This window comes from Spermophilus citellus (assembly GCF_964194105.1).
Source record: "Spermophilus citellus genome assembly, chromosome: 13".
NCBI classification, from domain to species: domain Eukaryota; kingdom Metazoa; phylum Chordata; class Mammalia; order Rodentia; family Sciuridae; genus Spermophilus; species Spermophilus citellus.
In genome coordinates, this window is record NC_138193.1 from 77,554,475 (window position 1) to 77,573,330 (window position 18,856).

The 18,856-nt window shown below is 49.0% G+C and overlaps 1 protein-coding gene across 1 annotated transcript in view; it reads left to right on the forward strand.

The window, feature by feature from the left end:
- Positions 1 to 1,027: 1,027 nt before the first annotated feature.
- The window catches only part of KCNK12 (potassium two pore domain channel subfamily K member 12), a gene marked incomplete at its 3' end in the record, with an annotated part of 42,568 nt that continues 24,739 nt past the window's right edge, over positions 1,028 to 18,856 (forward strand). The window contains exon 1 of the mRNA XM_081265401.1: positions 1,028 to 1,781. Coding sequence (XP_081121527.1) covers positions 1,391 to 1,781 — 391 coding nt within the window. The 5' untranslated portion in view covers positions 1,028 to 1,390. The remainder of the gene's footprint in view (positions 1,782 to 18,856) is intronic.

Consider the following 18,856-nt stretch of genomic DNA (forward strand, 5'->3'; position numbering starts at 1 on the left):
CGCTGGGCCTGTGCATCTCCGGCTCTGGTAGCCCTCAGTCCCCTGTCGGCGCCTGACTCCTCCTCCGTCTCTGTTCCGCAGCGTCTCCACCCTGTCAGCACTCTGCTTCGGCGACCGCACCTGCCTCGGGATAGGGGACATATGGGAGGTAAAAGAAAAACAGGGAGGATTTGGGGAACCGGGAGCAGCGGGGCAAACCGCCTAGCCGACCATAGCCGGCCCCCGCAGCCCCGAAGCTGCCCGCCCAGCGGCTGCCGCAACGATGCGCTGTCCGCGGTGCTGACGCCGGCCGCCCGCTCGGTCGGGAGGGGGAGCAAACACCCTCGCTCCCGGTCGCCCGGAGCCCGGTGACTGCCTCTACCCTCTTCCTAAACGGTGTCATTTCCCCCAAAAGACTCCTCTGGGTCCTGGCGCTGTGGCTGGATCCAGGGCAAAGGAGTGAGAGAAGGGAACGTAAACTTCGGACCGGAGCCCAAGAACCCAGAATCTGGAATTCGCGTCGGGAGCCCCTCAGCCCCTGAGACCTCAAAAGCACTATCAAGTTGAGCAAAGTTTCTCCATGATTTCGAAGCTGAAGGGCAGGGAGAGACAGGACGCGGTTCCTAGCGGGGTGGTAACTAGCACCGCAGTCGGACACCTGCTCCGGTGTCCCGCATTGGTGCCACCAGAACGACCCGGAGGCGTCCCAGAGGCCCATCTCTCCACCCCTCCCTCCCTTCCTAACTCACCCCTCCCCAACACCCCGCCCCGGGCTCCAGTGACTCCGCCTCTCCTTGCCGGGCGGCTCTTCGGCTGGAGCTGGAAAGGGAGCGCTTCCCCGGACTCCGCTTAGCTCTGAGGCTCGGCAGCCGTCGCCGCCAGCTCAGCCCCGGGGGCGGGAGCAGGACTGCCCGCGCAGCCTGCGCCTAGGAGCCGCCAAACCCGGAAAGCCTCATGGGACGCCCCCGGGGGCTATCTCCGTGCCCCACGACCGCGTCCCAGTCCTAGGCACCCAGACTCCACCGCCCGCCTCGCGCACAGCCCGCGGCCTGTCTGGAGAGGAGTATGAGGCCCGGGGCCCCGCGGACGCCGGCCACAGGAGGGCAGGGGCCTAGCTGCGGAGCCCCGCGCCCAAGCGCGGTGGGTAAGGAGCCGCGGGAGCCGGAGAGGCGTCGGGGCGCGGAGAGGAGCGTCCCAGTCCCGTCGCCCGCTGGGCCGCGGAACCTGTGCGTGGCCTGAGCGCCCGGGAGGAGGCGGAGGCGCCCGGCCGTCCGGGCTCTAGAAAGGCTGCAAAGGGGCTCCGCGGCGGCCCCCGACCCCTGGCCACCATCCTCACGCTTCTGTTCCCGCGGGGGGATGTCGCGGCCCGGGCTCCAAGCGCCGCCCCGGCCCCGGGGCTGAGCTCCGGACCATGTCCTCCCGCAGTCCCCGGCCCCCTCCCCGCCGCTGTCGCCGCCGCCTGCCGCGCCCCTCCTGCTGCTGCTGCTGCTGCCGCCGTTCGCACCTCAACGAGGACACCGGTCGCTTCGTGCTGCTGGCGGCGCTCATCGGCCTATACCTGGTGGCGGGCGCCACAGTCTTCTCCGCGCTGGAGAGCCCCGGCGAGGCGGAGGCGCGGGCGCGCTGGGGCGCCACGCTGCGCAACTTCAGCGCCGCGCACGGCGTGGCCGAACCGGAGCTGCGCGCCTTCCTCCGGCACTACGAGGCCGCGTTGGCCGCCGGTGTCCGAGCCGACGCGCTGCGCCCGCGCTGGGACTTCCCTGGTGCCTTCTACTTCGTGGGCACCGTGGTGTCGACCATAGGTGAGCGGCGCGCACCGCGCGCTTCTTTTTTCTGTGCTCCTTTCTCTTACTGCCCTTTCCATCGTTCTGGGGCTCTGTCCGCGACTCCTCCCTTCCCTTCCAATGCCCCATTGCCTACTTTTGTCTCGCCCTCTCCTCTCCACCCAACTCCCTTCTCCTGCTCCTCTCTTCTTTCCTGGTTTTCGGTGCAGAAGGTGGCCTGAACCGCCTATTCTCGGCATTCACCCAACGGTGACTCTTCTGATAGCGTTGCTGAATGGGGAGAGCCTCACTCAGGCTCCAGGCAGATCCTGGTCGCCTGAGCTTTAGCGCTTGCAGGCTCCATATCCTAATCTCTGGACGCCCCAATTTTCTCCTCTATAAGAGAATTTGTGAGAATGTGTGAAGTGCCATTAGTTCCTTCCTATTCCCACATCACTGCAGACCTCAGTGTCGTCACCCAGATATTTTATAAGCACCTTTTCTCCTTCTCAGCTTTTTCATTTCCTCTTCTTTCTCACTCTCTTCCTTTACCCCGTGTTTTTCTCTCAGCGGCTTTTACCCGGTGGTGGGTGGCCACTAGCCCGGAATCACTTTCCCTGGATCTCTTTCCCATCCACTTCTGCAGTTTACACTCCCCACCCCCGCACAGTGAAAAGCCCGTTAGTCAGAGGCCAGGACTTGAGCTCTGGTGGCTCTACACTCCTTCCCTCCTTGGTTTTCTCCCCACACCCCGGGCCTCTCCTCCAATTTCTTGACGTCTTTTTCTTTTTTCCGTTGCCACTTTTTCCAACCGGAAGTGGTGCCAAGTGGGTAGCCAGAAGCAGGGACGATTCCCCTATACTTTTCATTACCCCGTCTTGCCACTTTTAACATAAACAGTTCGTGTTTTCTCAACCTTATGAAAAATGTTGTGCAGATACTTCTGCGAGCCTCCATTCCTCCCTTTTTAGCTAGATTGCAGCTCCAAACGCCTCCTGGAGAGATTCTGGAGCCACCACTGCTGCTTTCTCCACCTCTTTGCCCCTTGCCTGCTTCACTTCCCCCCACCCACTCCTTTCCCTGGGCATCATGTGAAACACAATCCCTCCTCCCCAATGATTCCTTTGTACAGAGCATAGAATAAATCCAAGCTTTTCACTTCTGCAAGACTTGGTGAGCCACCAGCTCCTATTTGAGTCCTAGAGTGGGAGAAGGCCCATGGCTGGTCACACTATCCATCCAAGGCACTGCCTCTTGGTGGTGCAGTTTTGGAGGAGGGGGCTGTACTTACTGAACCTGAGAAGAGAGGGAGTTCATGGACATACCTTCTTTGGGTGGGTTCTGGGCTGGTTTGGTATGCCATCTAAGAGCATGGAGCATGGACAAACTGATCAGTGAAAGCCAAGTGCGTGGCTGTTTGGAGGCAGGGAGAGAGGGTGCATCAACATGCAGGATATGAGCAGCAAGAAATGCCTCTCTGAGTGTATATGTAAAGTCTGTGAAAGGGCTTCCTTGTCTTCAATTATTTTTTTTTTCATGTGTCATGCTTGATTTGATTATTTTAAATAGAAAAGGCAAATATGGCCAGAGTCCAAAGCATACACAAGTTGGATTAAAATACCTTTTAAAAGCTATATCATGTTGTTATGGTGATTGAAGATAAAAAAAAATGACCCCCTCAAAAAAATCCCCTTTTAAGAGCTGCATCAAGTTGCTATAGCAACTAGAGTTTTTTTAAGTGCTTTAAAAGTACTAAAGATGCTTAGTCCTGGGGATGACATCATGTATTCATAGCTCATTGACTTGTGCTCTTCCTCTTGTAAACATGTCCTTTTGCTTTCTTCCACCTAAAAGCACAATTGTGAACACGTTGGGTGATCACATCATCTTTTCCCTGATGATATGTTCTAGCTTGCTAATGGAACCCTGTAGGACAAAGGGAAGCTATTGGCAGTGTCCTCTTCCCATATGGGCTGTGAGTCCATGCAAATAGGATGACCCATTCCAGTGGCCTATGGTCTATCTCTGATGACTTCCCATCAATCTTTCATCCCTCTGAAAGAAGTGATTCTGAGCCCCGCCATGCCTTCTAAGCTTCTCTCTCAGTTCTGTGCACAAAATCAAGTCGGCATGTTAGAATTTTGTTCCATGCAGGCTTTAATCTACTGTCAGGATTGGCTACTCTTTCATCAAGTAAAAAGGAACAATGTTCTCTTTTTTGATTTGTGTTTTGAGATGTAGGCAAGTAGTGTAGGAGGGCTACACTGAAGCATGTGGCCGCATTATGAATGACCAAGCACATTGCTTCCAAAATCTGCAGGGAAACATTAAAACCATCCTCTGGACCACTCAGGATTGAACTAGCCCTCTACAGGGAGACCAACACAGCCACACAAGTAGCAGGATCTCTGCCCGCTATCCACCCACTGTGACAATCTTGGGTAGTGGTTTCAGTTGGTTGCTTCAGTCAGTCAGATAAGTTGTGCTGAATTCCTATTTAGCATGATTATCATTTCAACCTTCTTTTTGCAAAAATGCACTTGGATGAGATTTTTTTCCCCCACTGCTGGGGATTGAACACAGGTCCTTGCACACACCAGGTAAGTGCTCTACCATAAGCTACACCTAGCCTGAGATTTAATTAAAGACCTACATATGTCAGTTTCTCTTCTGCTTACATAGTTCCTTTCCCTTAAATGTTCGAGTCTTCAGATACATTATTATTACTGATCCTTTTATGGATTCAAAGCTCAGTCCACATGGACAGTCATGATTCTCTATCTGCCACCTTATCCAATGAAGAGGAAAATTAGTTCATACTCAGTTTTATTTGATCAGTGAATATCACAGTATGTATAGTTCATGCAGCAATGTGGAATTCAGGGGACCCAAATGATTTGGTTCAATTGTTTACATTGTCTAATCAATATAGAATATTTCTTTTTGTGTTATATGGACCCTGCCTGATTCATCAAGTCTTTTGTATAGAGAACACTTCATTCATTCCATAAATACCATGTGTTGTGTGTGTCCAGCCTAGAGCCACAGTTTAGAGGATTAAAGCTTATTTTATATGGCAAAAATTAAAGTATATTCCAACATGTACGGTGGGATTGGTAGCAAATGTTGACATCCTCACTAAAGATAATTGAAGTAAGGGCATTTTTGGTTAAAGCCCGTGTGGCATAGTGTAAATGGACTTGTCTAAAGTCACACAGTTAATGAGGGGGTTACCTAGGTCCTGAATCCAAATTATTCATTGTATATTCCATCAATTTCATGCATATAACTGGTGGGAAAATTCTTTTTTGAGACTATTTAATATAAGTATTTAATGTTTGTGTCTGTGTATCTGACACTATGGCAAGGACTGGTCTGTTGGTCAGACCAGCCACTGATTAATCCCGAGAAAACTGGAAGTAGCACACAGATCTTATAGGTCAGGGAGATATTTTTTTTTCTTTTTTGCAAGATCTGGCTAAGTTGCCCAGGCTGGATTTGAACTAGCAATCCTATTGCCTTAAGCTTCCAAGTAGCTGGACTACAGATCAAGCCACAGTCTCTAGCTTTACAGATCAGACAGTTTAGAAACCTCCATAGGGCCAGGCATGGTGGAGCAACCTGTAATCCCAGTGACCTGAGAGGCTGAGGCAGGAGGATTGCAAGATCAGGGCCAGCTTCAGCAATTTAGCAAGGCTCTAAGCAACTTAGGGAGATCCTATCTCAAAATAAAAAATAAAAAGGGATGGTGATAAAGTGCCCCGGGTTTCAATCTCTAGTACCAAAAAGAAAAGAACAAGTCAATCTGACTAGTTAGTTCAAGCAAGATTAAAAATCCATTTTGTGGTCTAAATTATTCATACTGATTGCTTACATGGAACTGAAATCCTGGGTAATTATTTCTCCCATTTGAGCTATGTGACATATTCCCGGGGGCTTGAAATGAAGTTTGTTTTAATGTAAATGAATCCATTCATTCATTCCTCCAATTAACAGACATCCGAGACAAGCATAACTCTTTGCAGATGAGTGTGTGGCCTTTGGCATGTCATTATCTGCATCTTTGGTGAGTGCATGAACTAAAGGTGAAGCCGGTGGCTTGTGTTCCTCTGGTTCTAAACTATGTTCTTAAAGAGATCACTCCACCTCAGAGATATTCAGAGCCATCCAAAGAGTATTAATCCATCATTTCACATCCTAAAGGATGTATTATTGGTTTACTTTGAAAAGATTAAAAAGAAGCTCTCCACTGGGGTTTTAATTATGCATCTGCTGTCAGATTTACACATAGGGAAGAACATATTTTAAAGTCTTTCTCAAATGGCAGCTTGATAAAAACAGAAATATTTTTGCTTCCTTTTATTAGGTTTTCTGGCAATGCTTTTCAGCTGTAAAGCTGAAACCACGCCGGTATAGACGGGATGGTGTAGGTATGAGAGTGTGCTTTTGGCACTGCATAATTTAGCTTGCTACTTTCAGAATTAGGCGCACTTAATTATTCAACCACGAGCTTAGTAACAAGTCCTAACTTTTTTCCTCTTTTTTAACATGGGTTTTTCTGGGGGGGAAAAAAATGTTTTTCCTGCAGAGGAAATTAAAATGTTATAAGACTGAAATGTCACTCCCACATTTACATTTGGGATTCTTATAACATGTATGTAATCCAGCTGGAGATGGCTCTGATACCTGGAATGAAATACCTTGCCCAGAAGGAGGGAGCACCTTTCCTGACTTATTTCTAGTATTAATGGGTTGTTTGTTTGTTTGTTTTGTTCATCGAAAGATCATGTGACAGACTCGAAGACCATGTAGGAAAAAACATTGCATTTGAAGCCGGAGATGGAGTGATTTCCATCCATTGCCCCATCCTCAGCACCCAGAACATAGTAAACACTCAGTGATTTTCTATTTATATATTTATTTTTTAGTTATAGGTGGACACAATGTCTTTGTTTTATTTTTATATGGTGCTGAGGATGGAACCCAGTGCCTCACACATGCTAGGCGAGCGCTCTACCTCTGAACCACAACCCCAACCCACTCAGTGATTATTTAAATGAATCAGAGAACAAGTCACTTAGACTACTGCCCTAACACAACTCTTTTTACTTCTTCAGGTTCCCTGGCAGTTTCTTGTCACGCCTTTATTTAGGGAAAAGAAAGGGAGCTAAGCTGAACTGCTTCCCCTTTTTATAACATTTTATCAATATTGGTTCCATGTTTCCATGTGGCCTTCATATGCTGATTTTAGTGGGTGCATACTATTCTATCTAGTTGATGTTCTATAATTCACTGCTCCTACTGCTGGGTAGCTGGGTGGTTCCCAGTGTAGGGCTATTTTGAGAAATGCCACAGTGATCATCTTTATGCATTTGCCTTTCTTTCTGTAGTTCCTCCTTGGGATGAGTTTCCAGCAGTGAAATTGCTGAGTCAGTGGGCACTGCTGTCTTCACGGTGTTTATGTTCAGCCCTTTTGGAGCAAGGAACTGTCTGGTCTCTCCTAAGCTGAGCCTCTGCCTCTACAAAGCCTATCAGAGCTGGACAGCTACCCGGCTAATTGCTGCATGGAAGCAGACCACAAATCCACTAGGTTTTCTCCAGGAGCACACTCCATTCCAGGGGAAGAGCTGCCTCCTGAACAAGCCCTATGGTGTTGGCTTTAATGAGAGCTATTTCCATTGGGAAGGCTTAGGGGAGAGGAGAAGGGAAAGGAGGAGGAATAGACTAGAGCAGCTGCCAGGCCATCCAAGACTAAGACATGGAAGGGTACCTGGATCCTCCTCCCCTGTCCCCTTGTTCCTTCCACTCAGTCCTGACTATGCCCAAGGACTCTAGCCTTGAATGGCCTTGAATTGGGCCCAATGGAGCAAAAGTACACCCTTAAAGTATCCATAAAAATGCCCCCCAGAACTTCCCCCAAGCATTTAAACCATTTTGCCAACAAAAGCCAGAGAGCAGCCCATCATAGAAAACACAGTGGCAGAGCTGCTGAGTAGGGATGAGGGCTGGAGCCCTGACAACAGGGCAGCCCCTCAGATGCCAACTACTCCCAAAAGTCTTTTCTAGAGCTCCTCCAAGATGAGCCCAGTGAGGGCCGATTTTCCCCCATTCTTCATTTTACCCAAGGTTTGGAGAGGGGGAGAGGTTGCCCAGTGTTACCCAGCATGCAGGAAGGGCATTAGCTGAGAGCCTGCGCTCCCACCCTGCCCCAGAAGCATTTTGTCAATGTAGCTGGGGATAGATGAATCCCTACCCCACCTCCTCAGGCCACACACACACACACACACACACACACACGCACACATGACTTACTCACACCTGCTCACACAGGGAGACAGGGTACAGAATCCAGCTGAGGTTGTCCTGAGGGGCAGGCATTCGGCTGCACGTAAAGGAAGGGAAGAGCTTGCTGAGAGTGGGGTGAGGGTGCCCAGGGGAAGCACAGCCAAGTGACCTGGAGGTGGATTTACGTCAAAGCTTCTCTATCTGAAGGTTGTGGTGGCAGCCTTTGGGTCTGTGTTTGGAGGTAAAGTTCAGTGCCCCGTTCCTGCCAACCGAAGTGGGACTTCCCTCCCGCTACTTGACTGTCTCAGACTTAGAGGAACTGGGAGAGAGCCACAGGCCATTGGTCTGCTCTGGGGTTGTCCAGCCCCTGGTTTTCCCTAAACTTCCCACTACCCTTTCTTACCACTGTCCAGCTCACTGCCCTCCCCAGGCTCTGGAGCTGAGGTGTGAGCCAGCCCCCAGCAAACAGAAAGTGTGTGGAGCCCAAGGAGGCTGCACTGGGCAGGGTCCCTGCTTCTGATAGTGAGGATACAGAATCCAACTTTCTATATAGGGAGGAGTGCAGGGGTTTGAAGCTATGGAGCACCATACTTTCCATGGGATTGAGAAACTCCAAATCACAGTCCCAGGGAGGTGGTGGTGGAGGGGAAAGGGGGAATTGGAACCCATAGCCCTCACCCCCAGGCCAGCTCTTGTCTGCCACTCCTGCCATGAACTCTGGCCCCAAGAAGTCCTGCCTTAACCTCTGCTACTCCCTAGCAACTGCTAGGTCTAGTGCTTTCTTCAGGACAACTCGGCCCCCTCTAGTGGCCAGCTGTGGTGGAGGATGATCTAGACTCTTCCTGAGAGTGTCACCTCCTTGGGCCTGAGCAATCTCTAGCTCCTGGCTCATTAGCAGGTCCCTGGTGACAGGTGTGCCTGGGCCCTTTGAAGGCTTTGCTCCATCTGTTTCCTCTGGGTCCCAGAGGATTCATCACGAGGTGACTTCCACAGAGTGTCCAGAATCTTGTAATTTCAGATTTTACAATATCCAGATCCAGCGTCTTTATACTCCCAGTAACAGAAGTTACAGGCTAGCTCTTACTATCTTATTCTCCCCCTCTCTCTTACTCTTTCCCTCTCTTCCTCACTCTCCCCCTCTCTTCTCTCTCTTCCCCCTCTCCTTTCTTTTCTCTCTCCTCCTCTCTCTCTCTCTCTCTCTCTCTCTCTCTCTCTCTCTCAACCCCCTTCTCTTTGCGACTGGCTGCTACAGTCCTGCTAATAAAATCTCAGACAGGTAAAAAAAAAAAAAAAAAAGAAGTTACAGGCTAGAAAGGGAAGGGTAGCATTATCAGTGCTTCTCAAACCAAATAGAATGCGGGTGAATCACCTGGGATCCTGGCACCTCCCTGCAGGTTCTGTAGGTCAAGGATGGGAACTGCAATTCCTCATTCCTCGTGAGCTCCAGCAATGTCCAGGCTGCTGGGCCCCAGACCACACTTTAGAGCCATGGTGTAGGGAACCGATGGTGGATTGGGGCCTGGGAACCTAGACCCGGCTTTGCCGCTCACTAGTGATGTGGTTTTGGGCAGGATACATCAGCACCCACTGGGTCTGTTTCTAACTCCCCTAAAGTGGGAAATGCCTGGGGTCACTTGGGTCCCTTCCGTCCCTGCTTCTGTCATGTCTTGGGGAACCCCAGTTTGGGCTAGTGTGGACTGGACTCTGAGGCACCAGCTCTGCCACCTACCTGCTGGGGTTCCAGGCCTGATTCTGCCCCTTTCAAGCTCTGTGCTCCTGCAAGGAATGAACTCTTCGCCTCACTTTCCTCCTTTATGAAGTGAAGATAATGATGCTTCTTGTCCCACTGGGTTAAAGACTGAGGAACTAGTCCACGTGGGCCTTCGTGGTACACCTGCAGGAGCATCAGGTCCCAGAGCTGGACACACCCTGTGAGTGCTGCCTCTCGGTACTAGGGGAGACCAGAGCACTCCTCATCCCCTGCAGCCCACCACCCTGCACAGAGCCCTCTGGGTCTCCACCATCCCTGCAGTGTGGCATCCGCTGCACCATGGCCACTGTTTCTCCTACTGTTGCCGTCCTATGCTGTTACATAACTGGCCTAGAAGAGTTATTTTATTTTATTTTGTTTATTTATTTATTTAACTGCGGTTCTGAAAATTGAACCAAGGGTTAGTTTTCCAGTAGCTACATTTTAAATCCATTTTTATTTTTTATTTTGAGACAGGGTCTTGCTAAGTTGCTCAGACTGACCTTGAACTTGAGATCCTCCTGTCTCAGCCTTTTTGAGTTACCATGTATCATCATGCAGGCAGAAGGGTGCTTTTTTAAAATGCATTTTCTTTGAGCCCTCAGCTACAGTGTCTTAATCATTCCTCACATGGTGGTGCTTTTTAATAACTTTGAAGATCTGGTGAATGACTGCAAGATCGATCAAGTGGTAGGTTAAGACAGTGCTCCTCTGCTGCCTCCTCCTACCACAAACCCATCCCAGCCCCAGAGCAGAGCCCTGCCTGGCCACGCCCTGCCCACCCTCCTTGTTTCCCAGGTGATTCTGAGCCTCTTGGGGAGTCAGGGTGCTGCACTCTTCACCCCAGACTACCATAGCTCCCTTGGTGGGTGGAGAAAGCACCAGGGCTTCATTTCCAATCAGGAGCCTCCTGGGGCAGGAAGAGTCTGCGGGACCTGCTGACCTCTCCCCCTTCCAGGCTGTTGCACCAGCAGCCAGACTTGCATTCCGGGAGTGAAGGATGCAACACTCTCATCGACACATAAATCTCATTAATGTCATGTGTCATTATGGCCAGTCTACTGTTTTTATCTATGTTTTCCAAGAAACCTCCCCCAAACCCTGAGACTGCAAAGAAGATGATATCCCCCTTCACAGATGAAGAGACAGGCTCAGAGAAGCTAAGTGACTTTCTTGGCATCATGCAGCAAATCAGTCAATGGCAGGATAGAGGATTGGGGCTCCTGACTGCCCAGGATTTTCTCTGATGGTCCTGAATTGTGCACTACCATAGTAGAAAGAACCTCAGCCCAGTCTAGGCTATGCTGGTGGATGAGGGGGAGGAGGTGGTTTCAGCAAGGGCTGAAGTACAATTTGGGGACTGTGGGATCTGGCTGTGCTATGCTCCTTTGCAGCCTCCATGGCTACACTGAAGTGAGAGCTGCCTGCCTCCCATCCTTCACAGCCCAGGGCTTCTCTTAGAGGAGGGTGCTGAGCAGACAGCATGGTGCTGCATGCACAGCTCACCAGCATTCTGGAAGCTTGTGTTGACGGGAATTTTTGGAAGCCCATTGCACTCAGTTCCTGCCCAGAGGGGACTCCAGGACCTGAGGTTCTGCATCTTTGCACTTAGGACAGCAACAACGGGTATGAAGACAACAATAACCAGAGAAGTTCCTCCACCACTGAGGAAGTCTGAGGACATGACCAACTCAGGACCCAGCTTCCTACAGGCTGCTTGGTTTGAGGGAAGCTTTGCCCAAGGTTCTAGCCTGGCAGACATTGGGGAATACATGGAACAGAGCGTCTGCCAGTGTTCCCCCTCTAGCCATTCTTAACTCCTGGCCACCCCACCTCATTGTACCTCAATCCTCCATTCTTTAAAAAAAAAAAATTTATTCTTTAGTTGTAGGTGGACACAATGTCTTTATTTAGTTTTTATGTGGTGTTGGGGATCGAACCCAGTGCCTCACACATGCTAGGCGAGCGCTTTTCCCCTGAGCCACAACCCAAGCCCCTCAATCCCCCCATGCTTACACATGGCCCTAGCACTTGCTCTCCAGGCCCCTTGAGCCCCTGGGCTGCTGCTCATGCTGTTCTCTCCACTTGCAATGCCCTTTTCTTTCTCCCCGTTTTCCACCTGCTCAACTTGATCTTCAAGGCCCACATCAAATGGAGCCCCTAGCGAGGGACCCCCTATGAAGTCCTTCTTACTGCCCCAGACTTGTGCTGCAGCACACAGCCCCTTTGGAGACAGAAGCCAGGGTGCTGCTAGGGTCCTTCAGCTCTAACAAAAGCTTCTATGCAGTGGAATAAAGTGCGTTGGAAGCTGGCAGGGGACCTGACACATAGTGGGTGTGCAAGAAAAGAAGTTTCTTCTCTTCCTCCAGGTCAGAAGCTCTGTCTTAGTAGTGCTGATCGCTGCTACACTAACAAAATATGATCACAGCCACAGCCATGCATCAAATGACCACCATGATGTAGGCACTGTCTAGAGATGGAGGTGGGTAAAACACAGAGGTAGTTTCTGTCAATCATGGAGCATCATACTTGGCACAAAGTAGGTGATTAATCAACCTATGTTGGATGGATGCAACGAAAGAATGCCTGAAAACCTTGGACTGCTGGAGAAACAGCTAAGCTGGGCCCGGGCAGGTCTCCAGGAACCTCCTAGAGCCCCCTGCCCCCACTCCCTGTCGCTGTGACCAAAGGGACTGGCTGTGTCTGGCTCTTGTGCTGGGCTACTAGATTAATGATCTCTGGGTGACTGGCAGAGGTGTAGCAGGGCAGCCAGCTCATTTACTCTGGGGCTCCCCTGCCTGGGAGTGCTCTCTGGGTCAGCAGGGTTCTTGTCCTGACCCTGCCCAGGGCCCCACAGAAGTGAGGGTGCTTGGTCAATCCAGAATTCCTAGAGCAAAAACTGAAGCGGACAGGGCTGGGGATGTGGCTCAAGCGGTGGCGCGCTCGCCTGGCATGCGTGCGGCCCGGGTTCGATCCTCAGCACCACATACCAACAAAGATGTTGTGTCCGCCGAGAACTAAAAAATAAATATCAAAAATTTAAAAAAATATTTAAAAAAAAACTGAAGCGGACAATCCCATACCTCAGTTTTTGACACCCCCGGGTACGGTCGGGAAAGTTCAGTTCTGAACTAGGAGGACTGGCTTCTGGTCCCATTTCTCCCACTGACTTAGATTCCCTATCTGGCTCTGGTATCTGCAACATCCTTTGGCCATAAGTCCCAACCCCAGTGAATTCTACTTCAGAGCTCCCACAGTCCCACCTCCCTTCACCTGCCCAGGACACAAGCCTTGGAAACTAGACATAGGTTCATAAATTTGATGGAAGTTTTATCAGTAAGAAGTGCAATTCTACAAACCAAGAAAAGCCACCCCCACCCACACAGCCCAGAACCTCCACCATGCCTCCAGAAATACTTGGGGAAGCTTTTATTGGAATCGGGTGTCCCAGCTTTCTGGAAAGTTACAGTTGAGACCAACGCAAACCCCAAATTGCTCTCTGCATGACTTCTCCCAACCTGTTCCAAATGGCCACGGTCTCTTTCCCTGCTGCCAAGTGTTCTGAATTCTGAGCACCTTGTGTGAGCCTGTTTAGCTTCTATCACCAGGACCTGCCAGAAATGCTGCGGGGACAGCCCAGGCCTGAAAAAACACGAGACTCTGCTCATGCTGGTGGCTTGGCCCTTCCTGGGGGAACAGGCAGTGTGGGATTGTTGGGTTCTCCCCTAAAATGGAAGGCCAGGAGTGGAAGCTGAGATAGTATGTGAGCCAATCAAGACAGAGGTCTGGCCGCCCTGGCGACAGGCAGGAAAGAGGGCACTGCCCACTTCAGCACAAACATTGGGACTGCAGGGCCTGGACCCTGTCAGTGCCCTGTCCACCCCACCCCCACCCACTTCCTGTTGTATGGCACATACTTGCCTGTGTGGCTACCTGTTTAGCATCTGCCTCTCTTGCCCAAATCTGGGCTCCTGAACAACGAGGACCCTGTCTCTCTGCTGCCTGTTTTTCAGCACCTAGGACCAGGTATGGTGCACAGGAGCTTCAGAGATAGTTTTTGGAAAGAATGTAAATTTGGGTAAATGGCCAAGATTCTTAACTCTACCTAGGCACCTGTTTAAGTAAAAGTACAAATATGAAAACCTCCACTTAACAAACCAGATGATGATTCACTTTGTAAAAGAAACATCAGTTTTCGAGGGATTCACTCCAGGGCTTCTGTGTGTAGCCAGGTAACTCAGAGCCCTCTCTCACTCTTGACTATTCCCTCCTCAATCTTCATCTCAGTAAATGTCGCCAACACAAGGACTTGTCTCGATTCCTCTTTCTTCTAACCTTCTATATCGAATCCATCATCAAATCTCGTCAGCTCAATTGGCAGAACACATTCTGATTCCCTCTGCTTTTCTCCCTGCCCATCACTCCAGTCTACTATGGTCACCACCATCATTGTCAACTGGGGTAACTCCATTTCTTCACCAACCCTCCTGCTTCCTCTCACCTTCTTGACAACCTATTCCCATACAGTAGCCAAGATCTTGCATGATATCTGGTTCTTCTCCATGACCTGCAAGGTCCTGGTATTACTTTCCTCTTTGCTCAATTCATAACAGCCACAGTGGGCTTCTTATTAGACCCCAGGGCATTTGCACTTGCTGTCCTGCTCCTTGGAGCACCCCTGCATGAGTCATAGCATGGCTGACTTCTTCCTAATTGCATTTAAGCTTCAATGTCTAAAGCTAAAAATGTTACTCCCTGAGGTGTTTGTAGAATAAATGAATGAACTTCCAAAGCTTTAGTTTTAACATCTATAAAATGGGAATAATAAGAGCAACTGTCTCACTTCTTTATTGGGAAAATTATAGGAAACAATGAATGTAGATAATGGAATACCGGCTGTTGTATTTAACGAGCACTGTAATGTGGACTCAAGTTTTTATTAATAGACAGTTTGGCTGAGATCCCACAGTGAGTAGCAAAGCTATACCATGGCCAAGGTGCTTGATGCAAATCTTTTCTTTCCTACTCCCGATGCCACCTACCAGGCCTGGTGAAACTGTGTGAAGTCAGGACCATGACACGAGACTGTCTTACTAGGTTGAGGTCATATCGGAGGGGCTTGAAGAGCAGGCAGAAATGTTTCAATTTGGAGTTGGAGCAATCGGGAGCCATTGTAAGTTCTTGAGCAGGGGTATAATGTGATGATGAGTGTTTTAGGAAAGGGTTCTGGCTGGGTAGTCCTTACGTAGTTATGCCAATATGTCAGGCAATTTGGTTAGCCTAAATTGTCCTTTGTCTTGGCCATTTACCTCCAACATTTAAATCAGCCCACTGCCAGCTGTCCCCTCACTTTGTCAAGAGCTTACACATCTCTGTTGGTAGTAAGTCCTTGAGGAACGTGGACTTTGTTTGTCTATTTAGCTTTAAATTGCAATCTGATTCCCAGCTCATTCAAGAGGATGGCCAACCTGTATTGCTTCCTGAGCTCTAAGTGGCTCCTGAACTCCCGGCGGTTATTTATTTTGTAGGTTCTGGGTACACACTTTGAACAGCTAGTGGAATCTGGACCTAAGAGCACATTAGAATTGAAAGCTTTAAAAGATTTTTCTCATAGTGACATTGTGGGGAGGACATCACAGGGTCATGGGGAGACCCCTGATGGAATAGACTGAGGGTCGATAAATGGTGTTTATTTGGTTTATATGGCAAATCAAGATGCTGAATCTTTGAGTGCAGAATGAATTGGGTGGAGGACACTGGGGATAGGAGCTGGGGGGGGGGGGGTCATGTGTCCTTTAGAGATGAGCAGAAGAGAAGGAGTTAATGACGTTTTCAGGGGGCCAGTGTATGATTTTATTGATTAGCACTCTCTAGTGACTCTATGTGACCTTGGCTAATTCTAGGTCCTCTTACTCTTTTATTCCTCCATTTTTTACATCAAGGTCACAAGTGAAGGGCCAGGGAAAGGGACTGGCAGTGAGCCTGGGGTCTCAGCAATACATCTGGAGATGAAGGTGCGAGTCAAATAATGGACAGAAGGCAGACAGGACGCTGCAACTCAAGGGGAGGTGGGGAGTAGAGTCAGGCTGGGCTGGAGGCAGAAGCCCCTCCTCCAAGGCAGGGCTTGGCAAGGCCGCCTCCTTGCTCAGAAACGCCAAGGGCAGCCTTCTGTATCCTGCGAGTGGGGATGACATTGGGGGCTGAATATTATGTAGCAAGATCATCAAGCAATGGCCTTAATTCATGGCATCTTTATCCCTACAGTCTCCTTCCACCTTCATCTAAATCCCTACTTTATTTCCTTTTAATGTTTTTTCCATAAAACTTCTTCTTTTATAGCTGTTTATGACTGGAGGGCACCCACGCTGCAGACTCCAAGCTGATACTCTGATTAATTCTAGCCCAGCTCCTGACCCTGCTCCCACCCCAGAAGTGAAGAGGGAGGAAGGGGGTGATAGAAACCCTACAGAGAGAGGCCCCGCTGCTCTGTTACAGGATGGAAAGAGCCAGCATCTGCAAGGTCCTGGCCCTGCTCCTTGGGATGTTTCCAGGCTGCCCCTTGAGGCCACTGTAATGAGGGACACATCGTTCAGGGCTCTTTTCAGCCCTTTGGACCTATGCATAGGGCAGTCTGTGACTGGAGCTGAGCCTGAATCCAATACCTTGCCTTCCCCAGATTCAGCACCAAAATGGTTTTGAGAACAAAGGAGTCTAAAACTAGAGAGCTCCAGAAAATCTTAAGGTATGGCCATGCAGAGAGGAGACAGAGACAGTTACTAATCTCCCATCTACGTTTTCTAGAACATTTACCAGGCCCTGTGTTTCCATTTGACATCCAGAAAACACGATCCCTGTTCATCAGTGTACTTAATGAACACTTACTGGGTGCCCACTGGGTGCCAGAAACTGCTAAAAATCCCCAGATCTTACTTTTGATCTTTTTAAAGGCAGATCTAAAGGAGCCTTTTCTCTGGGACCAGTTCAGCCTGGCTGTTCAGGCACCCCCTTTCTGGGGTCTCTACTGGATGCCTTGTGTCTGCAGTGAAACCTTTCCCAACCTTCAGCTGGTGGAAACTCAAGGGACTCCTGGCCCTGTGAGAGCTCTGAGAATTGTTCTTTCCAGGAAGTTGTTTTTTTCCTGGTCTGAGGAGTTTTACTGACACCTGCAAAGATTCAAGGGAACCCCTGCAGATTTCTGGAGCTTTCTCTTGGTAGTTCCTTCTCCAGCATGCTACTCCCAGGATGGTTCCAGGTCTTGTCTTCCCTGAGCTCAAATCTCTGTCTCCTCCATTCAGCTGGGCTGATGACATGAGGCACTGTTTAGGTCCCCTCCCTCTGTCACCATCTGAAACCTGCCTTCAGATAGAAAACCAGAGCAGTTGTAGGGCCCACCTTGTTGGTTTTCCTCCTCTCAGGGATCATAGTTCTATGCTGCCTGTTTTCCAACATTGGAAGAATAATCTCATAGATTTTTTTTAAATATTTTTTTTAGTTATTGATGGACACGACACCTTTATTTTATTTTATTTTTTATTTGGTGCCGTGAATCAATCAAATCCAGTGCCTCACACGTGCTAGACAAGTGCTCTATCACTGAGCTACAACCCCGGCCCATTCAGATTTTGTCCAGTTTTCTAGTTGATTATGGTGGGAGAGAGCGCTGCATTCAGTTCCCTCACAGCCTGAAGCATGAGTGTGGTTAGATCTTGGAGATATTTTGAAAGTAGAGTGGCAAGGTTTTTTAACGGATCAGATACGGGCAATGAGAGAAAGAAAAGAATCAAGATCTGGGGATATAACTCAGTGGTAGAAGTTTGCCTACCATGCACGGGTTCAATCCCCAGTACTGGGGAAAAATAATAATAATTTTGACCTGAGAAACTGGAAAAATGGATTTGCTATTTAGAGAGAGGGAAAGCTGAAGTGGGAGCTAGGAGCAGAAGGACTGAGAGCCACTGAGATCCAAGACCTCAGTTTGAGGATTTTTTTTTTTTTTTTTTTTTTTTTTTTGATACTGGGTATTGAACTCAACCACTGAGCCACATCCCCAGCCCTATTTTGTATTTTATTTAGAGACAGGGACTCCCGGAGTTGCTTAACACCTTGTTGTTGCTGAGGCTGGCTTTGAACTTGTAATCCTCCTGTCTCTGCCTCCCAAGCCACTAGGATTACAGGCATGTGCCACTGTGCCCAGCTGGGGAATTTTAATTTTGAGATGATTCTTGGACTTCCAAGCTGGATGCCAATTAGATATGCAAGTTGAGAACTCAAAGGGTAGGTTAGGACTAAAATGCAAATTCAGCTTATAGATCACTGATTTGTAACCTTAATAATGGCTATAGCACTGTACTTAAATCACCCAAGCAATGTAAAAAAAACACACAAAACAAGGCTCATTCACTCAGAATCTCTGGGGGTCAGGCCTGGGAATTGAACATTTTGAAAGCTCTCCAGATGTTTCTAATGTGGGCCAGGTGAGAACCACTTGTGTAAGCATTATTTAAAGCCTTCCAAGACCAGCTAGAGCAGCGGTTCTCATCCCTGGAAGGATTGTGGTGCACGGGATAGAACCCAGGGGCTTGCACATGTTAAATAAGAGGTCTACCACTGAGCTATATCCCAAGCCCTTACCTAACAGCTTTTTTTTTTTTTTTAGAGAGAGAGAGAGAATTTTTTAATATTTATTTTTTAGTTTTCAGCGGACACAATATCTTTGTTTTTGTCTGTGGTGCTGAGGATCGAACCCGGGTCTCATGCATGCCAGGCGAGCGCACTACCCCTTGAGCCACATCCCCAGCCCCACCTAACAAGCTTTGTAAAAGTCTTTTTTTTTAACATATGTATATTTTTTAGTCATGAAAGAACCTTTATTTATATTTATTTATTTATTTATTTTTATGTGGTGCTGAGAATCAAACCCAGTGCCTCACACATGCCAGGCAAGCGCTCTACCACTAAGTCACAACCCCAGCCCTAAGGTTTTAAGTCTTGATGCCCAGATTGCGCCCTACACCCCTCCAACCAATTGCATCATCCTCTCTGGCGGCATGCTGTACAATTAGCATGCTGTACAACTCCC